This window comes from Procambarus clarkii, chromosome 91, assembly GCF_040958095.1.
Source record: "Procambarus clarkii isolate CNS0578487 chromosome 91, FALCON_Pclarkii_2.0, whole genome shotgun sequence".
NCBI classification, from domain to species: domain Eukaryota; kingdom Metazoa; phylum Arthropoda; class Malacostraca; order Decapoda; family Cambaridae; genus Procambarus; species Procambarus clarkii.
The window spans coordinates 2,159,064-2,187,050 of record NC_091240.1 but is presented as its reverse complement, the minus strand read 5'-3'; the positions used below and the strand labels follow the sequence as shown (position 1 = coordinate 2,187,050).

The window sequence follows — 27,987 nt, the reverse complement described above, 5'->3', positions numbered from 1 at the left end:
ATACGACCGTGAGGCTTCCCTTATGCTGGTAATTCACCTAATATTACCCAGACTACTGTCAAGTTCAAGTAAGTTTATTGAGACAAGGAAAAAAAATACATCTCAAAGGGATAGAGTAGCTTAGGCTATTTCTACCCCCTTAAAACATTAAAACACTGTCTACATCCCCATGAGATATTCTCCTCAACTCTTACCCCAAATATTAAATATATTGTTAACACAAGAATAATAATAATAAAATAATAATAGTAAATATTCAACATGGGGAACAATAATTATATTCACTAGTTCTAATAAATAGCCTAAATTTTTTGTACAAGCAAATACTCAATTCCAAACATATATTATTTGTTTCAAGACGTGCCCGAGAGTATGGGTATTATAGTCAATGTTTGCGTTATATAATGTATAATTTTGCCAATATTGTTTGACAGACGCAAGTCCCACATAGGGACTCACTTATGTTGTGTCTGACAATCATAGACATAAGGCGTGCAGTTGCCACTTTAGTTCCAGAAACAATAAGTGTGTTGTCTACAGTGTAGACGAAACACTTATTGTTGTAAGTGATGTTGTAAGAGACTCTACAACATCTCTTTTTTTAGATTATTATTAACATCTTTATTGACAGAATTAATTACAATTTTGCCTAATCTTTTTTAGAGGGAAGACTTGCGACCGTGATGGTGGTTATTATAACTCACCTACATCCGCACACTTGGTTAGTCTAGGCATCATTATCTGCATATAACTACAACGTAACACACGAAAATTATGAAATAAAAGTTTCATTAAGATATCTTTATTGAAAACAAAAATACAAGTGCTCCGAATAGGGAGACCAACGGGCTCACCACCGCCCACGGGATGGGTATGGAGGTGCACTGAGCTGGGCGCGGAGTCGAGGACGCCTGAGCAGGGCGCGGTGCATAATAAGGAAATTGAATTGAATTAGAAGTCAATGTTATCTTGGGCGACGATACTCAAGAACCTCAATATGAAGGGTCTTAACAAGCACTCTGGCGCGAGAAAACTTCAAGTACTTTTATTGAGACAATAAAATGCATCTTAAAAAGATGCTTAGGCTTCTTTTTTAGATGAGTTGCTTAGGCTGTTTCTACCGTCCTATGGCGCGAGTCAGAGGACGGTAGAAACTTCTTCTTCTTCAATTCGACTTCTCTTTCTTAGACACTAATCACATAATCGGATTATAGCCAACTCTAATCCAGCGTCAGAGGATGGTTCAGACGATATAGTTATTGATGATTAGGATCATTCAGAGCTGTGTTGTACAGTACACACCCGGCTCGTCGGTGTGTACTGGCTATTTGTACCCTCATTTTTCATTTAATTTATTTATTATGCACCCCATACCCATCCCGTGGGCGGTGGTGGAAAGGGTTACAGAGGCACATAATTGGTTCAAGAAATGAACCTCCATAGTTCGTTTAACTAGCCAGTAACAATCTCGTGAAGATAGTTAAACAATTGTTAATATTACCTACACATGTACATATACATATATATATATATATACATGCACACAAAACATATACATATCAATCATCTTTTTATATCACATGTAATTAAAGAAGAGGTTCACAACAGTCTCAATACAAGGCAACCAACCACCTAAGCTTGCTCCAAGGAAATGTAGATGTTTATCTCTCAGAATGTTTGGTAATATGTTTATTGTTTGTGATGTGTGTCTATGTATGTATTAACACGATGTACTGAACGGGGTGAGAATAGCTTGAGCTACCTCATCCCTTTGTGTGTATTTTACCTCAATAAACTTATTTCAATTTCAATTTCAAAGCTTGCTCCACACCCACCCAACTGGGCGGCAGCTCTCCTCCAACCACCGTTCCATCATGGCTGCGGGATGAGTCTGTGTCCCGGGATCAGTCTGTGTCTCGGGATCAGTCTGTGTCCCGGGATCAGTCTGTGTCCCAGGATCAGTCTGTGTCCCGGGATCAGTCTGTGTCCCACTCGCTGTCGTCGTCGTCGTCCGGGGTGGAGTCGTCGGATCCGTCGTCTGGTTGGATGAACTGCGCTCGTTCCTGGAGGGCTCGGTGCAGGTCCAGAGCGATCCCCTCCAGGCCTAGAGGCTCGTCCCCCTTGGTGTCACATTCCGACAAGGACACCTGAAGTTAGGCAAGACAGGTAGTAAATTACAACTCTCTCTCTCCTCTGATCCAACGCTCACTTCTTGTTCCTCCCTCTCTTCTCTTCTCCTACCTCTAATTCTTATACATTTCTCTGTATGCCTGTCTCTTTGTCTGCCTGTCTGAATATTTATCTCTCTCTCCCTTTCCATTTCCCACCTTTATATGCCCCTGCCCCTTTCTGCTTCTGCCCCTCTCACTTTCTCACACAAAATGTAACAGCTCAAGCCATCTCTCTAAGTTCAGAACAAAAAACTGGATAAACATTGGCTTTAAACGGGTTACCAGGCAACATAAAAGGCGTGGGGGTCGATGGATTTTTTCCCAGCGTTGGTCAAGGCAAATACACGAGGTGCAGTTTCCTCTATTCTTCCCTCGGTCCTTAAATGTATCCTGTAGCCCCATTCTCTCCCCCAGACCCGGTAACTGTAATCCCCCATCCACTGCCACTCTTACCTTATGCAGCCTGAAGGTGCCGTTCTTGATATCATCGAGAAGCTGCATCCTGCCGTCTGTCTGGGCTGGCTTGGGGGCCGCTTCCACCTTCTGCTGGTGCGTACACAAAGCTGGGATTAGTGCCTCGTGGCTCCGGGGAAGGGAACAAAACAAAAGGGAACAGGAGTGGGAAGGGGCAAGAACATATATAGCCACTCTAGGATAATTACTCAAGAGTGCGTTTATATGTCAAAATTAGGATGATGTTATCATCCTAAAATTTAATTTCAAAATTTTATGATGTTAGGAATAACATCATGAAATAATTTTTAGTAGGCTAGTTTCTAAATTGAGAACTTAACATCTGGCAAAGAGTGCAGCAGCAGTCTGCGACCCACCTTGAGGGGTTTCGTGCCGCTTCGTATTTGGTCGAGCAAGGTGGCTGGAGGACGGAGACGTTCATCACCGTCCCGGACAGACTGTCCCAGTCTGATCGACGGAGGAGGAGGCGGCGGAGGAGGGGGCGGTGGTGGTGGAGGTGGTGGAGGTATTGTCGACCCCTTGGAAGTGGGAGATGGTGGAGGAGGAATGTAATAGTTGGACAAGCTTTGTGAAGATGCGTTGTCGCTTTTATAGTTGGACAAGCTTTGTGAAGATGCGTTGTCGCTTTTATAGTTGGACAAGCTTTGTGAAGATGCGTTGTCGCTTTTTTTCGGCAAAGGTGGTGGTGGAGGCACTAATAAGTTGCTCTTTTGTATGGGCGGTGGAGGAACTGCTGTGGCCCTGTGGGTGAGCGGTGAAGGGGGTTCTGGGTGGTAGTTTTTGGGAGGAGGAGGAAAGGGGGCAACGCTGTCGTCGTCGTGGCGTCCTCCGTTGCTGTCTTGGCAGCGTGGCAATGATGGGACATGGCTCCGACCTCCTGTAGAAAGTACAATCTTTGTTTTAAGAAAAAAAATCTGTCAATCTGTCTTCATTATCTATCCATCACAGCTGAGAGGCGAGACCAAAGAGCCAAAGCTCATCTCCCGCAAGCACAACTAAGTTACCTTGAGGTGAACAAATCCACAAAGGCCGTGACGAGGATTCGAACTGCATTAATCGACTGAGCTTGTGGATGTGTTCATTGATGCATCACGTTATTGTGATTTCTGTGTGTTAATTTGAGGTGGTTTGAGGTGAGTACAGAGGTGGCGTGGCACTGGCCAGAGCACGAGTGCTCTCACTACCACACTAAGACCAGCCCCACACAACATGACAAGACCGTAGAAAAATGCAAAAACTAAACGTTTTTAATTTGAGCAAAGTTGAGAAAATTGTCCACATGCGTTGAGCGTGAAGGAGCGCTCCGACTCTCCCTGACACAAGCTCCCGCAACTATAACACGTCGTAGGAATGTGACCGAGGTAACGCAAGCGGTGAGGAGATAGAGGAATGTTCTCTGACAGAGGAAAGCAGTGGTAGGGGTGGGCGAAGGAGGGGGAGGGCGTTATCAGGGAAACGCGCCAAGCCATTACGACTATATAGCACTGGGAAGGGATCAGGACAAGGATTTGGGATGGGACGGGGGATGAAGGAATGGTGCCCAATCACTTGGACGGTCGGGGATTGAACGCAGACCTGCATGAAGCAAGACCTTCGCTCTACCGTCCAGCCCAAGTGGTTGGGCGAAGGAATCACTCGACTGAAGATGAGTTCAAGAGTGAAAGATAACAGTGCAGACACGAGGTGGATTCGAGTCGATGCCCCTGAGCTAGATGTCCCAGGGGAAGCATCAAGCTCAATACAATAGACGATAAATATAAAAAATAAAACAGCGTAAAATGGGAGAGAAAAAAATCAAGAAAATTATTAAAAGCATTGAGGAGCAACTTAAAAATAGATGAATGGATCCATTGGATCGAGCAGAGACTTCAAGGGCTGGGGAGAGGACGGGTTGGGGAGTGAGGGAGTTCACTCAAACAGTAGAGATCTGTTCTCAGGTTAACACCGCGGAGTGTTACTGCTTTGCAAATATTGATTTACTGCCTCAGGATTTAATTGATTTATGCAAAACTAGTTTTACATTCTTAAATGTTTATATGTCAGTCTGTAATAACTTTATTATAATTAATACAGTAACTATTACAAATTACAGTACTATTAGTTTTGTCCCCAAACTGTATCTGTACTGCATGCTTGGTGTTAGGCTTAAAGCCTATCAACCACTGGAGGGGATGAGTCACAATAACGTGGCTAAATTAAGGATTGACTTGTCACATTCCTTAATTTCAAGTCACAATCGACTTGAGAATGGTCCAGGACGGACCGAAACGTCGTCGTCCCTTCACCTTCTAGTGTGTGGTCTGGTCAACACCACTGGAGAGTTATTAAGGCAACCACAGTGGTTTTCGGACCAATCAGAAAGAATACTTTAGTCCTGAACACAGTACCCTGCACTGTGTGCTATAATATGGGGTGAAATGTGAAGGCGAGCTGCACTATCTGAAGGCAACAAAGTGGCAAGAGGAGCTGTAGAAGAGAGCTGCAGTTCTACTGTAAGAACTATTGTAGGAGGCTAATGATTCAAGGTCTGATGTGAGGTCTGTGACAGGTTTTATTTCACCGTCTTACACTAGGAGGACTTATGCAAATAATAGCGGTTGCAAAGCCCACTCCTCTTTCAGCAATTGACTTCATAGGGTGGCCTACTTAAAGTCAACTGTTAGCCTTCTTTAATAAGTATGTTACCTTTTAAAAGAAGTCGCCAACCCCGGCAGACTAGGTAGCACCGTCTGTGTCGCGGGATATTCAAAAGGCGCTAAATATTACTCAAGATGCCAAAATAAGAACAAAAGGTCATAAGGTGAGCAACGTCAAAGGAATCAGAGTCACAGAGGACTATCAAGGCACAAGCGACCAAGAGGAACATTAGCAAAGTAAGACGTATGATCATCCCCAAAATCCGGACATTCTTCAAGGAGGTGCACGACTAAGGGGGACGGTGCAGTGGGGACAATGAGGAGCAGGGCGTTGTTCCATCAAGTGTGGCCTTAAGTGTCAAGTGTTGCATCAAGTGTGCATTAAGCGAGGGTGGCCGATACCTAACCTAACCAAAGCAGTTTCCCACCTTGTATTATGGTGGTAAGGGGAAGACTAATTAGATAAGTGCCCAGTTTATTACCTGTAATGCCAAATCATAAACTCTGTGAATGGTTGCGGACTGAGGAATGAATTACCGGGTATATAATAATCTGAATAATCTTCAGAATAATCTGAATAAAAAATACCTTTTCGGGAAATGGGACAAATATGAATAGCCTTCTTGGCCTTGGTGACCACACGTTCATCACAGGTAACTCCAATATGGCCGGATACCCGGGAAAATTCGAAATTCTTAAATCTGGTGGAGATAAGAACAGCACATGGTACGCCAGAGCCATGAGGCACTGAGCCATGAGGCACTGAGCCATGAGGCGCTGCTAGAGTCAACCACAATGGCAAATGAATGTTGATGCCTAAAAGCGCAGCTGACGAAGATTATACAAGATTATCAAATGGGAAGAACAAGTGCCAGGAGCCAGTCGTCAGTGATCGATGTTGTCTCCCAAATACACATTGAGATATGCAGCAAACACAGAGGTGCATGGAGGGAGATGACGGAGTATCTTGTAGTGACTACCGTCCCAGCCTCCCGCCAGACAACTACAGAGGGACAAGGCAGACGCGTTCAGAAGGGGGAGCTGGGGAGAGTGTGAAAGTTCAAGGAGCATTATTAGTAACATCTTTGTTGACAAAATATACAATTTGGCCTAATCTGAATAATTCACGTAGATCTTATTACTGTGCCTGTAAAATCCACTAGTTTACTGGGGCGAACTTATCTACATGAGACAGCTTATATATTCGTTGCCTTGTGGGGTTGATTATACTCAGTAGGCGCTTCTGTAGTTTTATTGACTAAGACAGCAAGGCGTATAACTGGCCAGCCAAGGTCCACCTACTCTGGGTCTGTGAGAGAACTGAGCCTGCTGGGAGCATGGCTGGTGACTGTCTGACTGGCATGACGTCAGAGGCCTACTCACCTGTGATTGGTTATGTTCCAACTTGACATAGAATTTGAGTATAACACCGCTCGGACACGCTACCAAGTCGACGTCCCTTGTCGACAAGCTCAGGCTAGCTATATAGTTACAATGATACTGAAAGGACCTCGGTGGCATTCAATAATGGCTTACATGTGAAATTTGCATAATAAACATTGAAAGAAGATCAGGTGTGAAAAATCATGGTAATAATGCTTTAATTAAACCAGAGTATTAAGAACATGTGTATGTCTACTTATCAGATATGAACAATACAACTCAAGGTATTGCCTAAACAAAATTATTAACATGTGTCAATGGCATGTGCTTGAAAACCATACAAAATTAAACAATTATTACATTAATGAACAAAGTTCTGACCTAACAACCACAAATGAATTTTAAGATTAGATAATGAAGATTTTTTTCAATGTACAATATATTTACAAGACCAATGTACAATATATTTACAAGACCAATGTACAATATATTTAATGTTCAATATATTTACAAGCTATATACAAGACCTGGATCAAGAAGACTAACATCTGCATGATAGCAGTCAGGATTCACTGGCCTCAATGTGGTTGCTAGAACATTAATGAACTCTTATGACAAGCACTGTAAAAATACAAATGGCAGTAGACTTAACAATGGCATCTAATTTATAACACAAAATAAAATTCTAAAATGTTAAAATTATAACACAAAATAAAATTCTAAAATGTTAAAATTATAACACAAAATAAAATTAAAACTTCATCATACTATATATATATATATATATATATATATATATATATATATATATATATATATATATATATATATATATATATATATATATATATATATATATATATATATATATATATATATATATATATATATATATATATATATAGCAGTCTTTCTGGTAGCAGTCTTTCCTGTAGACATATATTATTAAATATGACCGAAAAAGTAAGATTAATAATTCTAACCCGAATTTTCTCAATCTTTCGTACATTTCTTTTCACTGTTGGAGGTAAATCAAAAATCAATTCTCCAAAATTCATTTTTATTTCTAGTCTTATATAACGCTGATGCTGAAAACAAAGCCCGCCTCCTAGCGGTAACAGCACCCCACGCCGGGGATTTTTTATTTGCTGTGCCCAATGCAGCCCTGGGAACTCGCCTCAGTCATGACGCTCTCCGCATTGGAGTTGCCCTTCGCCTTGCCGCCCCCATCCTCACCGAACATAGGTGCATCTGCGGAACTGCGATGGCAGACCAATATGGTCGTCATGGTCTGGTATGTCGTAAATCACAGGGTAAAATTGCAAAACATGAAGAAGTCAACGACATCATCAAGAGGAGCCTCGCCACAGCCCGCTGCCCGGCACAAAGAGAACCACACTTATCCAGACCTAACGACCCTCAGAAGCACCCTGATGGGGTCACCTTGCTACCTTGGAAGGATGGTAAGCAAGTGGTATGGGACTACACGTGCGCTGCCACACTGGCCAGTACCTACCTCCACTACAGCACACGTGAAAGCGGTGGTGCTGCTTCTTTCAGGGAATCGCAGAAAATTATTAAATACAGAGGTCTAGCACACTGCTACAGCTTTGTTCCGATCGGCTCGGAGACCCTCGGTTCGTGGGGAAAATGTGCATTGAAGTTCCTGAAGGAATTGGGGGACAAATTGATCAGCGCTACAAAAGACCAGAGAGCAAAAAGTTTCTTGTTCCAGCGCCTCAGTGTTGCGATTCAGAGGGGAAATGCCTGTTGCGTCTTGGGCACTAGTCCAACTTCAGAGGAATTCGAAGAAGTGTTTGACTTGCAACAATGATCGAACCCGTCTGTGACATTCATCAATGTTTCCCATTGTTGTGTTTTTCAAGAGATCCATAACCTTTAAGCACCTTTTTGCATTATTATTTTTGTATCAACCCATGTATATCTTGTAACCATCAAATGCATAATAAAGCACAAAAAATAAAAAAGGAAGGGGGTGGTAGGAGAAAAGCAAACAGAAACTGTATTGGAGGGGATCTAAACATTCCCTCTAATGCGTTATGCGTGGTTTCCTCCGAGGCTATGGGTCCCCCTTCTTCCAGCTAGAGGTGGTACTCCCTTCCATATATATATATATATATATATATATATATATATATATATATATATATATATATATATATATATATATATATATATATATATATATATATATAATGGTGATAATTCCTTGTGGGAATTATCACCATTATTATTATAGTGGGAATTGAGTACTTCCATGTGGTGGAAGTACTGCAAGTGAATTTTGCAAAACAAAACAGAATAACTGCAGAGTGCACTCAATTATAAATTCTGCGGATATCTACACCTAGCTCATCCATAGCACTATACAACTCTGGCTCTGACTGAAGGTCAGGAACAGATGAAACTTCATGTGACAAACTATCATCTTGCGAGATAACCTCGTTAACATCTAGCCAATGGACATGTGGTGAGTGCACGGTTGAAACGAGAGGTCTAGATCTAAGATGATAGTTGCTAGTATGGGGTTGCTGAACATCAAGTGGTCTGTCAACCACAGAAGGTGGTTTCCCAATAGGAGGATCTGTCTGGGTAAGTTCATTGTCATCTTCCTCATCAGTCTCGTCAACAGTCATTTTAGCTAACTTCATATGGTCTAAATGTTCATTTATATACTCTCCTGTTACCAAGTTCTTAAGTCTGTATTTCTTACCTTTGATAAGCTCGGTTACCTTATATGGACCCAAAAATTTCTTAGTTAACTTGTACATAGGACCAGACCTGTGTTGGTTAAGTATCATTACTACAGATCCAATAGTTATTTTACTGGGTTTAGCTCGTGCATTCCTTGCTAGAGTGAACTCGGCTGTTGCTTTGGACAGTTGTTCTCGTATTCTCTTAAATACTAGTTGCATTTGTCTACGCTTCACTTGAACAAAATCATCTACGTTATATAAGGGAGTAGGAGGTACGTTAATCAATTCATTAGGGAGGATCTTATCTGTACCATAAAGAATAGCGTGAGGTGTGTCACCTGTAGAAACATTAATTGAAGAATTTATAGCACACTGAATTAAGGGTATAAAATCATCCCAATTGTTCTTATCAAAATTCAACGTGACTCTCAAGGCATCTAACACTTTCCTGTTAGTACGTTCAGCTAATCCGTTGCTTGCTGGATGATAAGGCATGATACTACATTTTTTAATGTTATATAAATCACACAAGCTCGTTAAAATACTATCACTGAATTCTGAACCATTATCTGAAAGGATTACTTTAGGCATACTATATCTACAAATTATTTGGTCATGGAATGCACTGGCTATAGTTTCTTCTGTTTTGTTCGGGATAGGAACTAGTTCACAATACTGTGAAAAATTATCAACCATTACAAGCAAATGTTTGTTCCCTTTCTCTGTTTTCGCAAAATTTGTCAATAAATCCATCGATACTCATTCCCAAGGAAGTTTTGTTGCTGGGTACACCTGAATTGGATTAGGTCCTGAAACATGTCCCTTGTGCTGTTAGCAAGTTAAACATCTGTCAACATAATGAGCAATCTCCTTAGCCATTTTTGGCCCAAAATACTTCAATCGACCTTGTTGGAGCATACGATCCTTTCCTGGATGTGCACTTGCGGGAGCATCATGGATAATTTTGAACACAGTTGGTACTAAGACAGCTGGAACAATTTTACTACTCTACACAGTAAATTGTCCAACATAACTAATTCTTTCAATGGTACTGGCGGTTTATGAATCGGGCGAGTGTCTTACTTAGTCAAAAATTTAATGACGGGTGCCCATATGGGGTCTTGTCTTTGTTCCGTCTCGACTACTGTAGCATCTAATGCTGGGTAATTTAACTGAATCGCAGCTACGTGTCGAGAAAACGCATCAGCTACAACATTTTGCTTTCCTGGAATATAACCAAATGTGGGATTGAATACTTGAATTGTGAGCAAATATCTAGCAAACTTTCCAACTGGATTCTTATTTTTGAACAAAGGAATTAATGGTTGGTGATCTGTAAGAACATGAACTGGGTAATTATAAATTGTATCCTTGAAATGTTTAAGTGCCCAGACAACTGCCAAGGCTTCTCGTTCTGTTGCACTATAATTTTTCTCTTCTTCAGATAATGTACGGCTAGCATAAGCTATAGTGTGATCTCTGTGACCTTCTGTTTGCAGTAATGCAGCACCTAAACCTATGTCACTAGCATCTGTAACCAACATAAAAGGTTTAGAAAAATCTGGGTACCTAAGGACAGGTGACGAAATCAAGGCTGCTTTGAGTTTTTTGAATGACTGATCCTGGGCCTCTCCCCAAACAAAGGGTTCATCTTTTCTTTGCAACTTATAAAGTGGAGCGGCTATAATAGAGAATCCAGCAATAAATGAACGATAAAATCCTACAAGACCTGTGAACTGTCTTACGGCTTCTGCGGTACGAGGCGTTGGAAAATCACGGGCAGCAATAATTTTTTATTCATTCAATGTAATACCTGAAGGTGTAACTGTATGACCTAGGAAATTAATCTTCTCCTTTAAAAATGAACATTTTGCAAGCTTTAGTTATTTTTAAATTAGCTTCAGCGAGCTTTGCAAGTACTTTCTCAAGGTTCTGGAAATGAGCCTGAACATCTTGGCGACATGATTATGAGATCATCAAGGTAAACTAGAAGAGTACTTCCTATCAATCTACGAAAGAGATTTGTCATGAATCGTGAAAAGGTTATTGGACTACTCCGCAAACCAAATGGCATTCTTTTGAAATGAAAATGACCATTGGGAGTACTAAAGGCTGTCAATTGTTTACTTTCCTCATCAAGGGGGATTTGCCAGAATCCCTGCAACAAATCTAATGTTGAGAATACTTTATTTCGACCAATACTTTGCAACAAATCATTTAGAACTGGAAGTGGGAAACGATCAGGTATCGTTACTCTGTTAAGTTTCCGATAATCGATTACAGGTCTCCAAGTCCCATCTCGCTTTGGAAACCTACCGCTGCCACCAGTATTCGTTGCCTTGTGGGGTTGAATATTATACTCAGTAGGCGCCTCTGTAGTTTTATTGACTAAGACAGCAAGGTGTATAACTGGCCAGCCAAGGTCCACCTACTCTGGGTCTGTGAGAGAACTGAGCCTGCTGGGAGCACGGCTGGTGACTGTCTGTCTGGCATGACGTCAGAGGCCTACTCGTCTGTGATTGGTTATGTTCCAACTTGTCATAGAATTTGAGTATATCATATATGCAACAAAATTTATATACATATTCGCAAGCAAGTAACAATTAAGTAATGTAATACAAGGCACAAGTCATAGCAGCTAGATATCACTAAGCAAAGATCATCTAATAACATTGTTACACTAGACAAGACTGGCTGGCAGGTTGTTAACATGGTGGATGGTGACATTACATAACCAGAGGGGGGGGATAATGTCTCAGCATGCACATCAATAACACAAGTCAGTGAACTATCACTTTGCCTTCAGAAAAACTAAGTCCCAACTGGACTGGGGCAACTGGCAAAGTGTAAAATTCTTCTCGAAAGTCTAAGTCTACAATGACTGACCAATAGCAAAGTCAGTTTCTCATCTTCAAACGTTAGAGTTATGTTACGAACCAGGCATTTACCCCATTCCTAACTATTGAAATGTATGCATAATTATACATTCATCACGCCTCATTTGGCCATGGACTACAAATTTACCATATTTCTGTTTCCAGTTTCACAAGTACTATGTTACATTATAACACTCTGATTGTGTGTATGTTACAGTGATGCCATTGTATTACCCTGTTGTATTGTATTGTATGAGTTGGGCAGTGGTGCGGGCGTGTACCAGTGGACCTGTATTGGACGGGGGCTTAACGCGAACTTAACACGTCATTGTTATCTGCTGTGCGTTCTTATTCATTACCATTGTTTTCCTTATGAGAAGAATAATTATTTGAGATGTTGTTCCAGTGTGTCTAAGATATTATGTACTTATGTTTATAAGTGTATGGCTGTGTGTGTCTCTCTGTGGGGGGAAGTGTGGTTGTTGAGTTATTTTAGTTGTGCTTGGCTATAATGGGCCTGGGGCCAAATTCATGAAGCAGTTACGCAAGTACTTACGAACGTGTACATCTTTTATCAATCTTTGATGCCTTTGGTTACATTTATTAAACAGTATACAAGCATGAAAACTTTCCAATAAACTGTTGTTATTGATATAAACTAGGGGGGGGGGAATAAATCATGGGATTTATATTTATTTAGTTTATATTAATTGATATATTAATTTACATTTTTCGTTAATTTAGATATTTCTATAAAAAACTATCTTTTTTTTTTTTGGCAGGGATATTCCTGCGCGGGGAAAAACTGCATGATGTTTAAACTATATGATTAAAAATATCCACAAATCTCTTTCCAACACATTCTGGTGGGATTATGCTTTATATATATATATATATATATAGTCTATCAATCAAAATTATTGATTGATAGACATTCACTACAGTATTAGCCTACATATATTAGTAACTAAACATTAAATACAGCTTATCTGTATTGTAGCGAGCCATGTGCTCCAGTTACGAACACTGATGATCACACCAAATAATCCTCGGGGACGAGGCTACTATAACCATATGTTACTGGGGTATGAGGTAGAAACAATTCTGCTACTTCTTCGTCCTCCTCCCATACAGACATACCTGTCAAAGGGCACACAATAATAGTAATAGCCTATATGACAGCTATATCAGGGGGAAATATTGGTAATTTAAATAAAGAGATGAGAATATTGCTTGTCTGATGTTTATTCTCGCCATGCATTCTTACCGGGTCACCCTAGCTACCTACATTTCAGCAGGGGATCAGATTCACAAAGTAGTTACCCAAGCACTTACGAACCTGTACATCTTTTCTCAATCTTTGGCGGTTTTGTTTACAATTATTAAACAGTTAATGAGCTTCAAAGCACCAGGAGGCTGTTTATAACAACAACAATTGATTGGGAAGTTTTCATGCTTGTAAAGTGTTTAATAAATGTAACCAAAACCGTCAAAGATTGAGGAAAGATGTATACGTTCGTAAGTACTTGTGTAACTGCTTCGTGAATCTGGCCTCAGGTTCGTAAGTGGCTTACACAATTGCTTCGTGAATCTGGCCCCAGGTCTGGCTTGCTGGCAGTCAGAGCGGGCGGGGGGGGGGGGGGGTTCAGTTGCAGGTTGGTGGAGCTGGCTACTGGACGTGTCTCTAAGGTAAGTATAGGGTATATTTTGTTTGTGCTTAGGTGTTGCTATTGAATCTGATATTGATTTATTAAGCCATTCCTCATATATTTTTAAGTGTGTCAGTGGTCATAAACCTGTGAACAGTGATTATTATTATTGTCTGCATTTTGTATTAGTTGTCCTTAACACAGAGAAAACTGGTGTTCTCATTTTATAACAGTGTTTTATTTAATGATTCCTTTAGCATAAGGTAAATATAAGTTGTAGTAACTGTTTTCGCGAACTCAGTTGCGTAACAAGTTACAATGACTGAAAAATATGGTAGTCAGGAATATCCTCTCAAAAGTTAGTCCACACAGGCCTCAAAATATAACAATCCCCTCCAAACGGCAGTTAAAATATGTCACTTCACGAGAGTTACAATTTGTGAATTAACGTGATAACACTTATGTTAACTCTGATCCACACAATAATCCTCTGCTTACCTACTGGAAAGAAGACAATAGATAAGAGGACGTCCCTTCATACAACATAAATCTTTTTTACCAAAAGGAAGGGAGGGGGGTGAGGTATTCCAAGATGTACCAATAGCTCAAGCTTAGACAGTGTGCGAGGCTTGCACAGGTCCGCACACAACACTGCTTCCACAGTGTCAGTTATTCAAGTACAATGGTGATCTGGCCGAGATGGTTAGCATCTATTTGATCTAAAATCGTTCATAGGCATAGGCATTTACCCTTAGGTAAATGGAGTGTGATTCAGTAATATAAGTAACGAAGCTGCCAAGGATTCGGCATTCCCCCCAAGGTCTGGTACTCACCCGACGGAGGAAGTGGAGGATCCCTGGCTGGTGGAGGCGGTACAGGAGCCTGGGAATAGCTGGAGCGAGAGGCTGGAGCATAAGAGCCGTGACTCCTCCCACCTACATGGGATCCATGGGCTCGACCACCAGGGCCACCATCAGAGGTGTGGTCGTCCAGCACCCGCCTGGTCGAGTACTTCCTGCTCGCCTTCTTGGCTTCCTCAAAGCCACCGTGATTCTCTATGAAGTCGTAGACAAACTTCCGCGTGTTATCGTCAGCCATCGTCTTCTTATCCAACCCTACCTAATGGGGGGGGAAGTGGAGTTGGTCACAAGGCTCGTAATTTTTAATTAAGCGTCAGGTTGCTTCTTAGATCTTGACTCTACTAGTATGGTGTGTAAGATTATATTTAGCTTTAAATCTGGCGTGTTTATATTACTGAAAACTGTTTAAATCTGAAGATTAATGTGTGAGCAGGATTGGTATCAGCCGAGATGGTAGTACTAGTACCCCACAACCCCTCCACACACACACACACACACTAACCCAGCGGATCATAACCTTTACTGTAGCTTTCACGCTTTTTGGTTCTCAAAGTTTATGTTCCTGCACAAATTCATAATGTTAATATATAGGACCTGATCTGCCTGGCAGGGGCCTCGCGTAACCCAGTGAGTGCATACACCCGTCTACACATAACCGACCCCACACCAACCCACTGACTCCCACACCCCAACACCCACACTCCTTCCCTCCCCCACGTACTCTCAGACCAGCTCACACATTGCGTGACCCCCACATGCCAACATTAACTTCCACAAGCCATTGATGTAATCCGGAAGTGCTGTTAAATAGCAATATGGTAGCTAAAGTACTGTTATGTGATAGGTCGTGGTACTAACTCCATTCTCTACAATGGCTCTCTTAAACCCATATTAACCACTAGCAGTCATACCCACAACTACCACCTGCACACACATCCACCCCTTACACCAACACACACACACACACACACTTCCCACACCCACCTATCCACCCAACCCTCCTACGCAGTTGTTCGCCTTAGGCTCAATGGACATACTGTAGTGTGGCTTGTATCAGCCAAGCAACATGCAGTGTCCGAGTGTGTGGCATCACTGCCAATATCCTAACACCGCGGCTGTGGTTCCTGAGCACATTATGTGCCTCTTACCCTTTTTTTCCACCACACCTCACAGGATGGGTATAAAGGGCATAATGACTTAACTAACAACCGTCCATTTGGTCACCATTTGGTCCGGGAGACATCTCCCGTCACGCAGGGTGCAGTCGCACCTCCACAGATCTCCAGTATCATCTCTTGATACTGGTAATGGCTCAAAAGGGCCACCACTTACGGGCTATTCATGCCCGTGTCACCTTTTGGGTGGCTTAATCTTCATCAATCAACTAACAACCCACGGGAGACATCTCCCGTCACGCAGGGTGCAGTCGCGCCTCCACAGATCTCCAGTATCAGCTCTTGATACTGGTAATGGCTCAAAAGGGCCACCACTTACGGGCTATTCATGCCCGTGCCACCTCTTGGGTGGCTTAATCTTTATCAATCAATCAATCAACTAACAACCCACGGGAGACATCTCCCGTCACGCAGGGTGCAGTCGCGCCTCCACAGATCTCCAGTATCAGCTCTTGATACTGGTAATGGCTCAAAAGGGCCACCACTTATTGGCTATTCATGCCCGTACCACCTTTTGGGTGGCTTAATCTTCATCAATCAATCAACAAACAACCAACTAGCTCTGGGTTGGGACCAGCAGACCAAGAGGCACTACGTAAGGACTAGAGGCCGTGGTTCAGGCCTTTGCGACACACTAGAATAGAATGGAACTATCAGGGGAAAAGCGCCAAGCCATTATGACTATATAGCACTTGGAAGGGGCCAGGATAAGGATTTGGGAGGGGAGGGGGGGGAAGGAATGGTGCCCAATCACTTGGACGGTCGAGGATAGAACGCCGACCTGCATGAAGCGAGACCATCGCTCTACCGTCCACCCCAAGTGATTGGACGTGACCCACTAGAAGCATTACAAAAATTAAGTTACTACAAGAACGCCTAGTCCTCTCCGATCCATCCTCACAGGAGAACGCTCAAATTCCAAACATAATATTGTTAGCATTAGTGTGATGAGAATTCAGCCCTCCTGAGAGAGTTGTGGTGTATGCTAACTATCCACCCTAGGGAGAGGGGACGAGTGCGTGTTGTGGCCTGTCCCACAGGTGAGGGGCTCTGGGCTGCCCGTCCAATATGGATAGGGCGCCTAGGACAAGCTCTACGTCAGACTTGGTACAAATTATGCATCTTTCACTGACTGGTATATATATTTGTCAATGCGTTAAAAAAAAACATACCTCCAAATTATGAGGGTGACCACACCCACCCCATCCACACTCCCCAGAGTGTGGATGGGAGTGTGATAACACTTATGTTACCCCCCCCCCCCACCCCCCACCCCCCACCCCCCCCCCCCCCCACCCCCTTTCCACCCTGCGCTCTCCCACACATTCCATTCCGTCATCCCCACTACATGTAGACAAAGGGAGCATTTACACCTAACATCCGCAAATCCACAGCTAAAAACACATCCTCGGCACCTACGCTCCAGGCTCACCATAGCCCGTGCTTCTTGCCCACTCCTGTGCCAGGTAAGTTACGGGCTCACCATAGCCCGTGCTACTTGGAACTTGTTCCGAGTAGCTGAATCTATAACAACAACCTACGCTCCACTCACCCAGCCACCTACCCACATCACCCCCCTCCACACCCACAATCACCCCCTCCACACCCACAATCACCCCCTCCACACCCACAATCACCCCTCCACACCCACAAACACCCCTCCACACCCACAATCACCCCTCCACACCCACAAACACCCCTCCACACCCACAATCACCCCTCCACACCCACAAACACCACTCCACACCCACAAACACCCCTCTACACCCACAATCACCCCCTCCACACCCACAATCACCCCCTCCACACCCACAATCACCCCTCCACACCCACAAACACCCCTCCACACCCACAATCACCCCCTCCACACCCACAATCACCCCCTCCACACCCACAATCACCCCCTCCACACCCACAAACACCCCTCCACACCCACAATCACCCCCTCCACACCCACAAACACCCCTCCACACCCACAATCACCCCCTCCACACCCACAATTACCCCTCCACACCCACAAACACCCCTCCACACCCACAATCACCCCCTCCACACCCACAATCACCCCCTCCACACCCACAATCACCCCCTCCACACCCACAATCACCCCCTCCACACCCACAAACACCCCTCCACACCCACAATCACCCCCTCCACACCCACAATCACCCCCTCCACACCCACAATCACCCCCTCCACACCCACAAACACCCCTCCACACCCACAATCACCCCCTCCACACCCACAATCACCCCCTCCACACCCACAATCACCCCTCCACACCCACAATCACCCCCTCCACACCCACCCCCTCCACACCCACAAACACCCCTCCACACCCACAATCACCCCCTCCACACCCACAATCACCCCCTCCACACCCACAATCCACTCACCACAGAAAACAGGTGTTCCAGATCCTCGTCGACATTAAAACTGGAGAAGGTGTTGTTGTTGTCAAATCCGGCGTGACTGACGTGTTGGAAACCGAAGGGGTCCGAGATCATCGACTTCCTGCAGCGATTGTAGCAACATTAGAATGGAGGGAGGCAACCCGTTCTCGCACTTTCGAATAGTCAATATTGACTTATTAAATACGTGCATATGTGACATACTAATTTATTGTGAATATTTTAGTTTACCTTGAAAAGCTTCATAGAAAACACCGACCTTACCTGACCTTCTTAGTATGTTAAGATAAGCATCTTAACAGGGTACGGAGGGAGTAGCGGAGGAAGGAGTACTGGGAGTGAGAAGGCGTGGGAAGGGAAGTATTGAAGAAGAAGGGTAGAATGAGGTAAACGAGAAAAGGTGGAAAGAAAAAGAAGACCATTTAGGAAACAAAATACGTTCAAACAAAAGAATAAAGATATCCACTGAACGCATCAATACCCAACCAACCCAAGACGCCTGAGGTCTGTGGAAACATTTTTAACTTATAATTAACACGTTTAGGTACACGTTTAGGTACCGAGAAGTGTGCAACTACCCTATACTGTATGAGGGACTACAGAGTATGGGTCAAGACCCAGCTGGTAGCTACGGGTCCACCCAGAAATCATCATCTCGCACGATTTATATATTCCACACAGATGAATACACAATAACAATAAATACAATTCTCATACTTATTCATCCTCGGTTTTAAATGAGAATATACAAATCAGAAATACTCTTAACAGATCAAGAACATGTCGTTAACATGTCAAGAACACTACCCAATCAACCATCACGACGAAAGGCTAAAGGGACTAAGCCTCACGTCCCTGGAAGACAAAAGAATAAGGGGAGACATGACCATCACCTACAAAATCCTCAGGGGAATTGACAGGGTGGACAAAGACAAACTATTTAGCACGGGTGGAACACAAACAAGGGGACACAGGTGGAAACTTAGTACACAAATGAGCCACAGACACATTAGAAAGAATTTGTTCAGTGTCAGAGTAGTTAACAGGTGGAATGCATTAGGCAGTGATGTGGTGGAGGCTGACTCCATACACAGTTTCAAATGTAGATATGATAGAGCCCAGTAGGCTGAGGAATCTGTACATCAGTTAACAGATTGTACTGGTGTGTCTATGTCCAGTTGAGAGACGGAACCAAAGAGCCGAAGCTCAATTCCCCCCCCCCACACACAAGCACAACTAGGTGAGTACACAGTTTACACAGCTACCAGCACCAACCAGTTTACACAGCTACCAGCACCAACCAGTTTACACAGCTACCAGCACCAACCAGTTTACACAGCTACCAGCACCAACCAGTTTACACAGCTACCAGCACCAACTGACCTGAATTTCTTCTTCTCTCGCCTTGTTCCTATTTTGCCAAACCTTCTCCTGTCTTTATGCTTCGGCTCGTCGTGGTGTTGTTGGTGCTGTTGGTGATGTTGGTGGTGCTCTTGTTGTTGTTGTTGGTGGTGGTCTTGTTGGTGTTGACGCTGTGGCTGCCCCAAGCCCTCAGACAACTTTTGTTGTTGCTGTGCCATCATTTGCCGTCTTCGCTCTGAAGTTACACATGAAAATGTCATTTTCTATGAAGCGTGTTCGTCAAAACCCCATTATCGAGTCTTATTATTTAACAATGTATGTAATCAAGCGTGCAAGACTCTCCCTGCAAGTTTACAGGGGAAGGGGATTAGGATAGGGATTTGGGATGGGACGGGGGGGAAGGAATGGTGCTCAACAACTTGGACGGTCGGGGATTGAACGCCGACATGAATGTAGGGAGATCGTCGCTCTACCGTCCAGCCCAAGTGGTTGTGCCTTCATCATTGGAAGCGGCCTCACCTTCCTTCCTGCGTTTCCTGTTAGCGAGGACCTCGGTGACGGCATTGCTGAAGCTGAGGGCGTCCTCGTCGTTGGAGAAGTTCAGACCAATCATCCGATCCTGAGCGGCACACACGGGATGGGTTAGTCATGAGCAATTCACCAAGCCTGAAAGACTATTGAACACTGTGGCACAAAATAAAGCCCTACATATAATTCAGGTTTCCAGGCAAAACGACGCAAGACGAGTCATGTCAATGGTTCATCGAGGGACAAGTGACTCGGGTGGGACATTATGAACAAAACCAAAGTATTTGTGATCAAGCGGGAAATAAGGACATTGCAGGCGATGAGTCACAATAACGTGGCTGAAGTATGTTGGCCAAACCACACACTAGAAGGTGAAGGGACGACGACGTTTCGGTCCGTCCTGGACCATTCTCAAGTCGATCGACTTGAGAATCGACTCAACTCGATCGACTCGACCTGCAATTCTCAAGTCGATCGACTTGAGAATGGTCCAGGACGAACGGAAACGTCGTCGTCCCTTCACCTTCTAGTGTGTGGTCTAGTCAAAATAAGGACATTCTACGAGAGGCGAGTGAGTGACTGTAAGAGAGATGATGCAGGTCTGGCAATATGGGCTCAGGTTTGTGTTCCTTTAAGTGCTCAGGAGTTAATTGAGCGGACAACGTGTAACCAGAGACGCTTCCCGCTCCTGGCCATGGCAGCCCGAGCGCGAATACCCCCCCCCCCCCACACACACACAGCTACCAGAAGAACCGGCGCTGGTGGCTGAGTGGACAGCACACTGGTCACGTAATCCTCTGAACCGACGAGAAACAAAATGGGCAGTTTCTTTCACCCTCATGTTCCTGTTACCTAGCAGTAAATAGGTACCTGGGAGTTAGACAGCTGTTACGGGCTGCTTCCTGTGTGTGTGTGTGTGTGTGTGTGTGTGTGTGTGTGTGTGTGTGTGTGTGTGTGTGTGTGTGTGTGTGTGTGTGTGTGTGTGTGTGTGTGGGTGGGTTTGGGTGAAAAAAAAAGTTAGTAGTTAGTAACAGTTGGTTGAGAGTTGAGAGGCGGGCAGAAAGAGCAGAGTTCAACTAGGTGAATACACACACACACACACACACACACACACACACACACACACACACACACACACACACACACACACACACACACACACACACACACACACAGGAAGGAGTTAGTGAAGCACTTTTACTCTCCCATTCAGCTTGCTTTTACTTCCTCCAAGTCCAGCCTTCTACCTGTATATTTGCCCTCCGTGTCGTTCCTCAACCTGTCTGCTGAATCTCTATCCATCACACACATGACCATATTGACCTTTACCTTGTCCCAAACCTGTCATACCAAGCTAAACCTCTGCCTGGTGCCTAATCTGATCCTTCTCAGTCTACCCATCAACTTGACGTCGGCCTCACCTCGCCCTCGAACTGGTGGAAGAAGGGAACGGAGCTGATGTACTCGAAGTCCTTGTAAATCTCTTGCTCCAGCACTCGAGTCATCGCCATAATGTCGTACACCTGCGGAGACAAATAGGGACTTCACTATTGACGAATACATCAATACAATAGCAAAAACCTGACGTTATTCACTAATGAATACTCACTAAAAATCTGTAATGCAGGTGTAAGAGTAAATACACGTGTTTTTATACTTCTAAGGGTAAATACGAGGAAAGATCTTAAAGTAAGTTTACCAAAGATAATCTATGCCAGACTTCGACTTCATCTGTATCTTTATTATTTACCAATTCTGATAGAAATTACCTATTTAAAGTTATCTGTTAGATTAAGGACCTGCCCGAAACGCTGCGCGTACTAGTGGCTTTACAAGAGTGTAAATACTGTACTATTCAATGTATTCTCACAAACCCAATGTACCTTCTTGTATATATATAAATAAATAAATAAATAAATAAATAAATGTACGTATTGGGGAATTAGGGCATTCCTGCATGTTGCAGGGGAAACTATGGTATATCCATAGGATGCAGGGGGAACCGGGGCATACCCATAGGTTACAGGGGAACTGAGGTATACTTGTATGTTGAAGGGAAACTGGGGTATACCTGTATGTTGCAGGGGGGAACTGGGTGTATACCTGTATGTTACAGGGGAAGCTGGGATATACCCATAGGTTGCAGGGGAACTGGGTAATACCCATATGTTGCCGGGGAAACCGGGGTATAACCATATGTTGCCGGGGAAAACGGGGTATAACCATGTGTTGCAGGGGGAAACTGAGGTATACCTGAATGTAGAAGGACCTGCGGGTATTGTCCTTGGTGAAGGTGGCGACGCCGACGGCCCTCTTGAACCAGGCAGCGTGGTGGGGCTGATTGGTCACGAACACCTGCACCACGCCCGACGCCTTCGCCTGCAGCAGCGTCCCCGCCAGGGTAAAGCAAGGTTATGATGAGGATGTGTGTGTGTACTTCTTCCCAAAGGGCGCATCCGATCCCTTGATCGGATGCGCCCCTAAATCAACAACACTTCTTCCCTTACCCGTCAGTGCAACGGCTTCCCTACCCCCAGGTATGGATCGTACCGTCTATGTATTTCAGAGCTATAGTCATCAACAAGCCTAATTTGCTTCCCATGTTGATCTATTCATCAGTGTATTCGTAGGAACATGATTGAAGGAACGTTAGCTCATGCGAGGCAGTTGTTTACATCTGGTTCACTACCACTTGTGTAGGTGTCCAACATATGTGAACTTTTTTAGATAACCACCCCATGATATCAACCATCCATCAGTAATATGTCATATGTCAACCGTCCTAGCTACCCATCTCTATACTCTTAGCGTCTATACATTCGGCATGTATTATTTAGTTCTCAGGATTGTTACTTGCTTAGCTAAATGGACTGTGGGGTTCAGTTTTTGAACTCGTTATATTCTGTATCTCTCCTAACTCTTTCCATCACCGCCCACGGAATGGGGATGGGGTGCAAGACTAATCTCCATCTATCCCTTCTCGGCTACCATCCATTTGCTCGTCCGCTATTCCTTGCTCTCTCCGCCTTCAGCCCCTCACTCAACCCCTCAAGAGATCACCACAGGAATGAAATTTCGGTCATTAAAAACTGGACTTCACTATTGACCTCCACTAATTCAGGCATCGTAATAATTCAATGAAGTCTACAGACTTTCGGAAGCGTCCAAATTCACACACACGGTGTATCGAAAGTCACCCTTACAGTGTGTTAAGTCATCCTACAGCACTCTGTAGCCTCAACAACGACTCATAGACTCACCTCACAACCATGACCCAGCAAGGTAAAGAGTGCGTCGTTTTCTTCACTGTTGAGAGCCCTGGACGGCCTGTGGCGGGCGGTGGTGGTCATGGTCTTGGAGACTACCTCGGTCCTTGTCCCAGATCACGCTGCAACGGCTGACAGCGGGGAATTACTGAGTATGTTGGTCAATAACAAAGAGAGACAAGACGGAGACAGAAAGATACATACACACAGAATCACCTGACTTACATTTATAACAAGTATTCACAACTAATAATGTTCAAGAAACCAAACGAAACTCAGGTCTACTGATGGCTGTAGCCTCACCTGTACCTATACAGCCCGTCCTTGCATACAAAGATACAAGTTGGTTAATCCAGCCGCCAAACGTTCATGAATGAAAAGCGGTTTACACACACGACTCACAACTGATGACGTTTGAACGAACATTTGCGGAACAAGTGCTTCGCTCACGTCCTCTGTTCGAACCACAATTCTATAAATGCTTCACCCACGTACTTCAAATACAAATAATCGCCAACAAACCCTAAACACCTAACCTACGCCTAACTATATATATATATATTTTTTTTTTATATAATAATATTAATTTATATATGAGAACAAACCCATTTTTAATACACAGTATATGTTAAAATTGATGAATGCGTCTGGGGAGGACAGCCGCTGCTTTCAACAGCCTAGTGTGAGGCCGGGTTGAATATGTACGGGGCTTCAACAATATGGCGCACTATGATTAACTCACCAGAGGACTGACTACAAGTGGCTTCAGTCACCCAGGAAAGATATAAGACCTTTCCGACGCTTGCATCAGAGCTGAATTGACTGATATCCCGCTGTAGGGGAGCAGTCCGCCCACACCGCTCACAGTCAAATGGTCGCGGGTTTCATTCCCGCACAGGACGAGATATCTGGCCATGGTTCCTTATATCTGTTCACCTAGCACTAAATGGGTTGTGGGGGTTGTATCCTGAGGAAGGTCAGTGGTTGGCCTGGCTGCTGTAAGCCTAACATGCTTCCCGTCACAGTGTAACAAGAGAGCAGTACATAGTACATGAACATCATAACAGCATGAACAGGCCACGTGGAGGATGAACAACCCACAGGCGCCAGTCAGGCGACGGCAGACAATGTAAAAGTTACACCTCTGTATAAGTTAGCCATAGAGTCAGGTCAACGGTCATCGAATCACAAAGAGGTCAGAATTGATGCCGTCATGGTAATCTTCAGGGATTAACCCCTAAACAACAAATGCAAAACCCTCATGTTCAGCTGAGGAGGAGTAGATCAGGAGAGTCAGTTGAGTGGGCACAGCCCAGTAGGGAGGTGTGTGTGGACTCTGGGAAAGAACATCATCTCCAGGGAAACTGTGGAACAACATACGAGTAAGTACGGCTCTCTTGTACTAAAGCACCTCATTCAGTACCCTTGGCCTCTAGTAGGGAATATAGTTAGGGAGTGTCTTATTTAATTATTTCAAATAAAGTCAGATATTAAGTGTTATTAAATGTGTATTAATGGTTCCTTGCTTTAGTGATATTGGGCCTACCGTCCCCTTTGCCCTAGTGACCTAGTGCTCTTAATTATTCAGTACTCCTCCCCCCGTTCGTCTTCCGTGTTGAGGTATTAGTGTTGGTGTGTCCCGCCTTATTCTTGTGTACACTATAGTTCCCAAGTGGTCAGGATTATTCGAGTGTCAGGCCAGGATCCTTGTACCGTTCAATTGTCCCCTACACCTGTCCTGGTAGGTTACTCCATCTGCAAGACCTACGACTCTCACTCCGGTCCCCTGTCCGGTAACTCAGGGTGGTGGCAGCGTCACTCGGTAACTCATACGATAGGTTGTGACTACGATTATCTCTATCTTTCTGTCTCACTCTCCCTCACTAGTGTCTCACTCTCCCTCGCCCTCACTCGCTCTCGTTCTCCCTCCCTTGCTCTCGTTCTCGCTCTCCTCTCCCTCTCCTCTCGCTCTGCCTCCCTCTTCCTCTCTCTCTCCTTCCTCTGTGTACTGGTTTGCGTCTTCGTATGACGGCCCGAGTGTTAATATCTTATATGATCGGTATAGCATCTGTTATTACCATAGAAAGAGCGGAGATTGCACGGTTAGCTCAGTGGTAGTAGCGGAGTGCGCGGTCGAGATAGATACAAGGCGAGGTATTACAAACAGGGTCATTACAACAGACAATGGAAATAAAATATTTGACAACTGCCTTATCTTACACTCCATTCACCTAGGCATTAGGAGACTCGAACCGTGGACCCTACGCTTGTGAGGTCGATGCTCTATCGACCGAGCTATTGAGTATACTTAATAAGGAAAGTTTCCAGAAGGAGCATCATGCTGCCAAATTTTATTTGACTTCAAAATCATTAGAACAAAACGTACACTTTTGTGAATGCAAGTTCATGTTTTGTATATTGAAGTTTATTGAGATGATAATATACATCCCCAAAGGATAATGTAACTTAGACTATTTCTACCCTCTGGTTGTATATATATATTTTCCCTTTATAGTAGCTATAGGCAGTCACTTTTGGAGGATAGCTTGCTGAAATTACATATAAATAAAGAAAAAACCTCTCTAACATTATGCATAAAGGTATTTTCATTCTTAAACCTTAAGATCTCATTGTTAGCTTTGTGAGAATAAGATACATGGCATACAAAAGATACATTAGTAACAAGTCAACAACACACAACCACAAGCAAATATAACTAGCATGTATGAAACAAGAGCCGCAGGGCACAGGGAAGCGGATGAGGCTTATTTAGTAAGCAGTACGCCCAGATAATGAGACATTGTTGAGCTTAATGGAAGACCATGGAACAGCTGTATGCTCGAAGTCGAATTCATCTTCATTTTGATTACAGATGTCAGCTCCCGAATGAACACAGCCTCAAGCATATGAAGCCTCCTACGATCGTCGGTGCGTGAGAGTACTGTCTTATCTTTCACTATGTCTTGGTGATTCAGCTTGGTGTTGGGATATTGAGAATGATGTTGCTTAATATCTCCGTCTTGAAAATGAAGCGTAAGACGTCTATTCAATGTATTCGTGGTATGGCCAATGTAGTATATATTTCGGAGCGCACAGTCTCCAGAGCTTGCATTTGTATTGATACACTTATATTGACCAGACCACACCACACTAGAAAGTGAAGGGACGACGACGCTTCGGTCCGTCCTGGACCATTCTCAATCGACTTGAGAATGGTCCAGGACGGACCGAAACGTCGTCGTCCCTTCACCTTCTAGTGTGTGGTCTAGTCAACATACTTTAGCCACGTTATTGTGACTCATCGCTTGATACACTTACATTAGTACACCTCAGTTTGTCAGAGATATTATTTCTCATAATGAGGGAAGATGTAAAGGGTTATTATAATAAATGACAGGACAACGTTAGCAATTCCTGTCAGTTATGTCTCGTATCATCTCGATGGTTCGATGGTCGGCCAGTGACTCAGAGGGAAGATGTAAGACCTGGCGGACATCTAGAAGCCGGAGTAAGGCAATAACCACCTCATGCTATCCTTCGCCGCACCCTACGATTAATGGGGGTTAGGTGAATCGTAGTGAGGTGTACCCAAAATGTCTAGATTTTTACACAAAAAATCAAGTTCCAGCCCCGCTTCTGTGCCAGGTAAGTCCAGTCCGGGCTCACCATAGCCCGTGCTACTTGGAACTTTTTGTTCCCAGTAACTGAATCTAAGACAAACAAGTAATTGTCAAAGAAGGCACCAAGCCGGGAAGGCTATGTAGCACCTTAAACAATCAATCAACACAAATTTATGGAATGAAAGCTTTCCATTTTATTACATAAGATTTTAATGATAATCCTAAAATAACTAATTCATGTTCTTAATATAATATTAACTCAAATAAACCAATTTGAAAAACCGAATATCACTTTGCCCGTTAGGCAAATCTGGCCTTGCATATTAAGCAAAGTAGTGCGTTCTGGCTATATGTTACGACATGCCCACATACTGAGAGGTATACCCAACTTCTGGCCGCATACTCACACAGTATACCCCTGGAGTATGTTCAGGACTAAAGTATATATATATATACTTACTGGTTGGTCAGTAGGCTATTGTCATGGGACTTAAAACCTAAAACTAAATCGACTCAGACTACGACGTGAAGTCAGACATATCTATATATGATTGATATATTATATACTATACCCAATTACACAAAGGACAACTAATACGAGAATAAACTCTCATTTCCCAATTCCTCGACCATTTTTAACTTTGATATATATAGCCGTAAAGGCTTGGCGCTCTATATAATTGATCAGCCCGCCCTAATACTGGTATATACCTGGGTTATGATGGAGCCAGAGGAGTGTCCGGCGCAGCACCTCACCCTCTGACTGCTGGCTGGCTACTGCCAAGATAGCCACCCACTGCTTGATAAAAACCCACAGTTGCCAACCTGATAATGTTTGTCTAGATCAGTCATTTTGAAC

The 27,987-nt window shown here is 43.7% G+C and overlaps 1 protein-coding gene across 3 annotated transcripts; it reads right to left on the bottom strand.

Moving 5' to 3' along the window:
* Positions 1-58: 58 nt before the first annotated feature.
* On the bottom strand, positions 59-27,982 carry LOC123773912 (actin nucleation-promoting factor WASL). Of its 3 annotated transcripts, none has more exons than XM_069318634.1 (12): positions 27,840-27,982; positions 23,503-23,639; positions 22,496-22,621; positions 21,664-21,765; positions 20,234-20,333; positions 19,736-19,949; positions 18,338-18,455; positions 14,740-15,025; positions 3,314-3,522; positions 3,002-3,274; positions 2,625-2,714; positions 59-2,147 (listed from the first exon to the last, which is right to left on the bottom strand). In XM_069318634.1, exons 2-12 carry the CDS (start codon positions 23,590-23,592, stop codon positions 1,977-1,979), a joined length of 1,779 nt encoding a protein of 592 aa, XP_069174735.1. In that variant the 5' UTR covers positions 23,593-23,639; positions 27,840-27,982; the 3' UTR covers positions 59-1,976. The 3 variants fall into 3 exon arrangements, with proteins under 3 accessions (XP_069174735.1, XP_069174736.1, XP_045623833.2); XM_069318635.1 differs by having other exon boundaries at positions 3,002-3,235; XM_045767877.2 differs by having other exon boundaries at positions 3,002-3,522.
* Between the last annotated feature and the right edge of the window lie 5 nt (positions 27,983-27,987).

What these genes read in the sequence shown, in the direction of transcription:
- LOC123773912 (XM_045767877.2), bottom strand. Translation starts at nt 23,592, where the DNA reads ATGACCACCACCGCCCGCCACAGGCCGTCCAGGGCTCTCAACAGTGAA. An exon ending in CGAGAGAAGAAGAAATTCAG is followed by an intron (nt 18,456 to 19,735) that starts GTCAGTTGGTGC and finishes CAATCGCTGCAG; the next exon opens with GAAGTCGATGATCTCGGACC. An exon ending in TGGAACACCTGTTTTCTGTG is followed by an intron (nt 15,026 to 18,337) that starts GTGAGTGGATTG and finishes CCCCCCCATTAG; the next exon opens with GTAGGGTTGGATAAGAAGAC.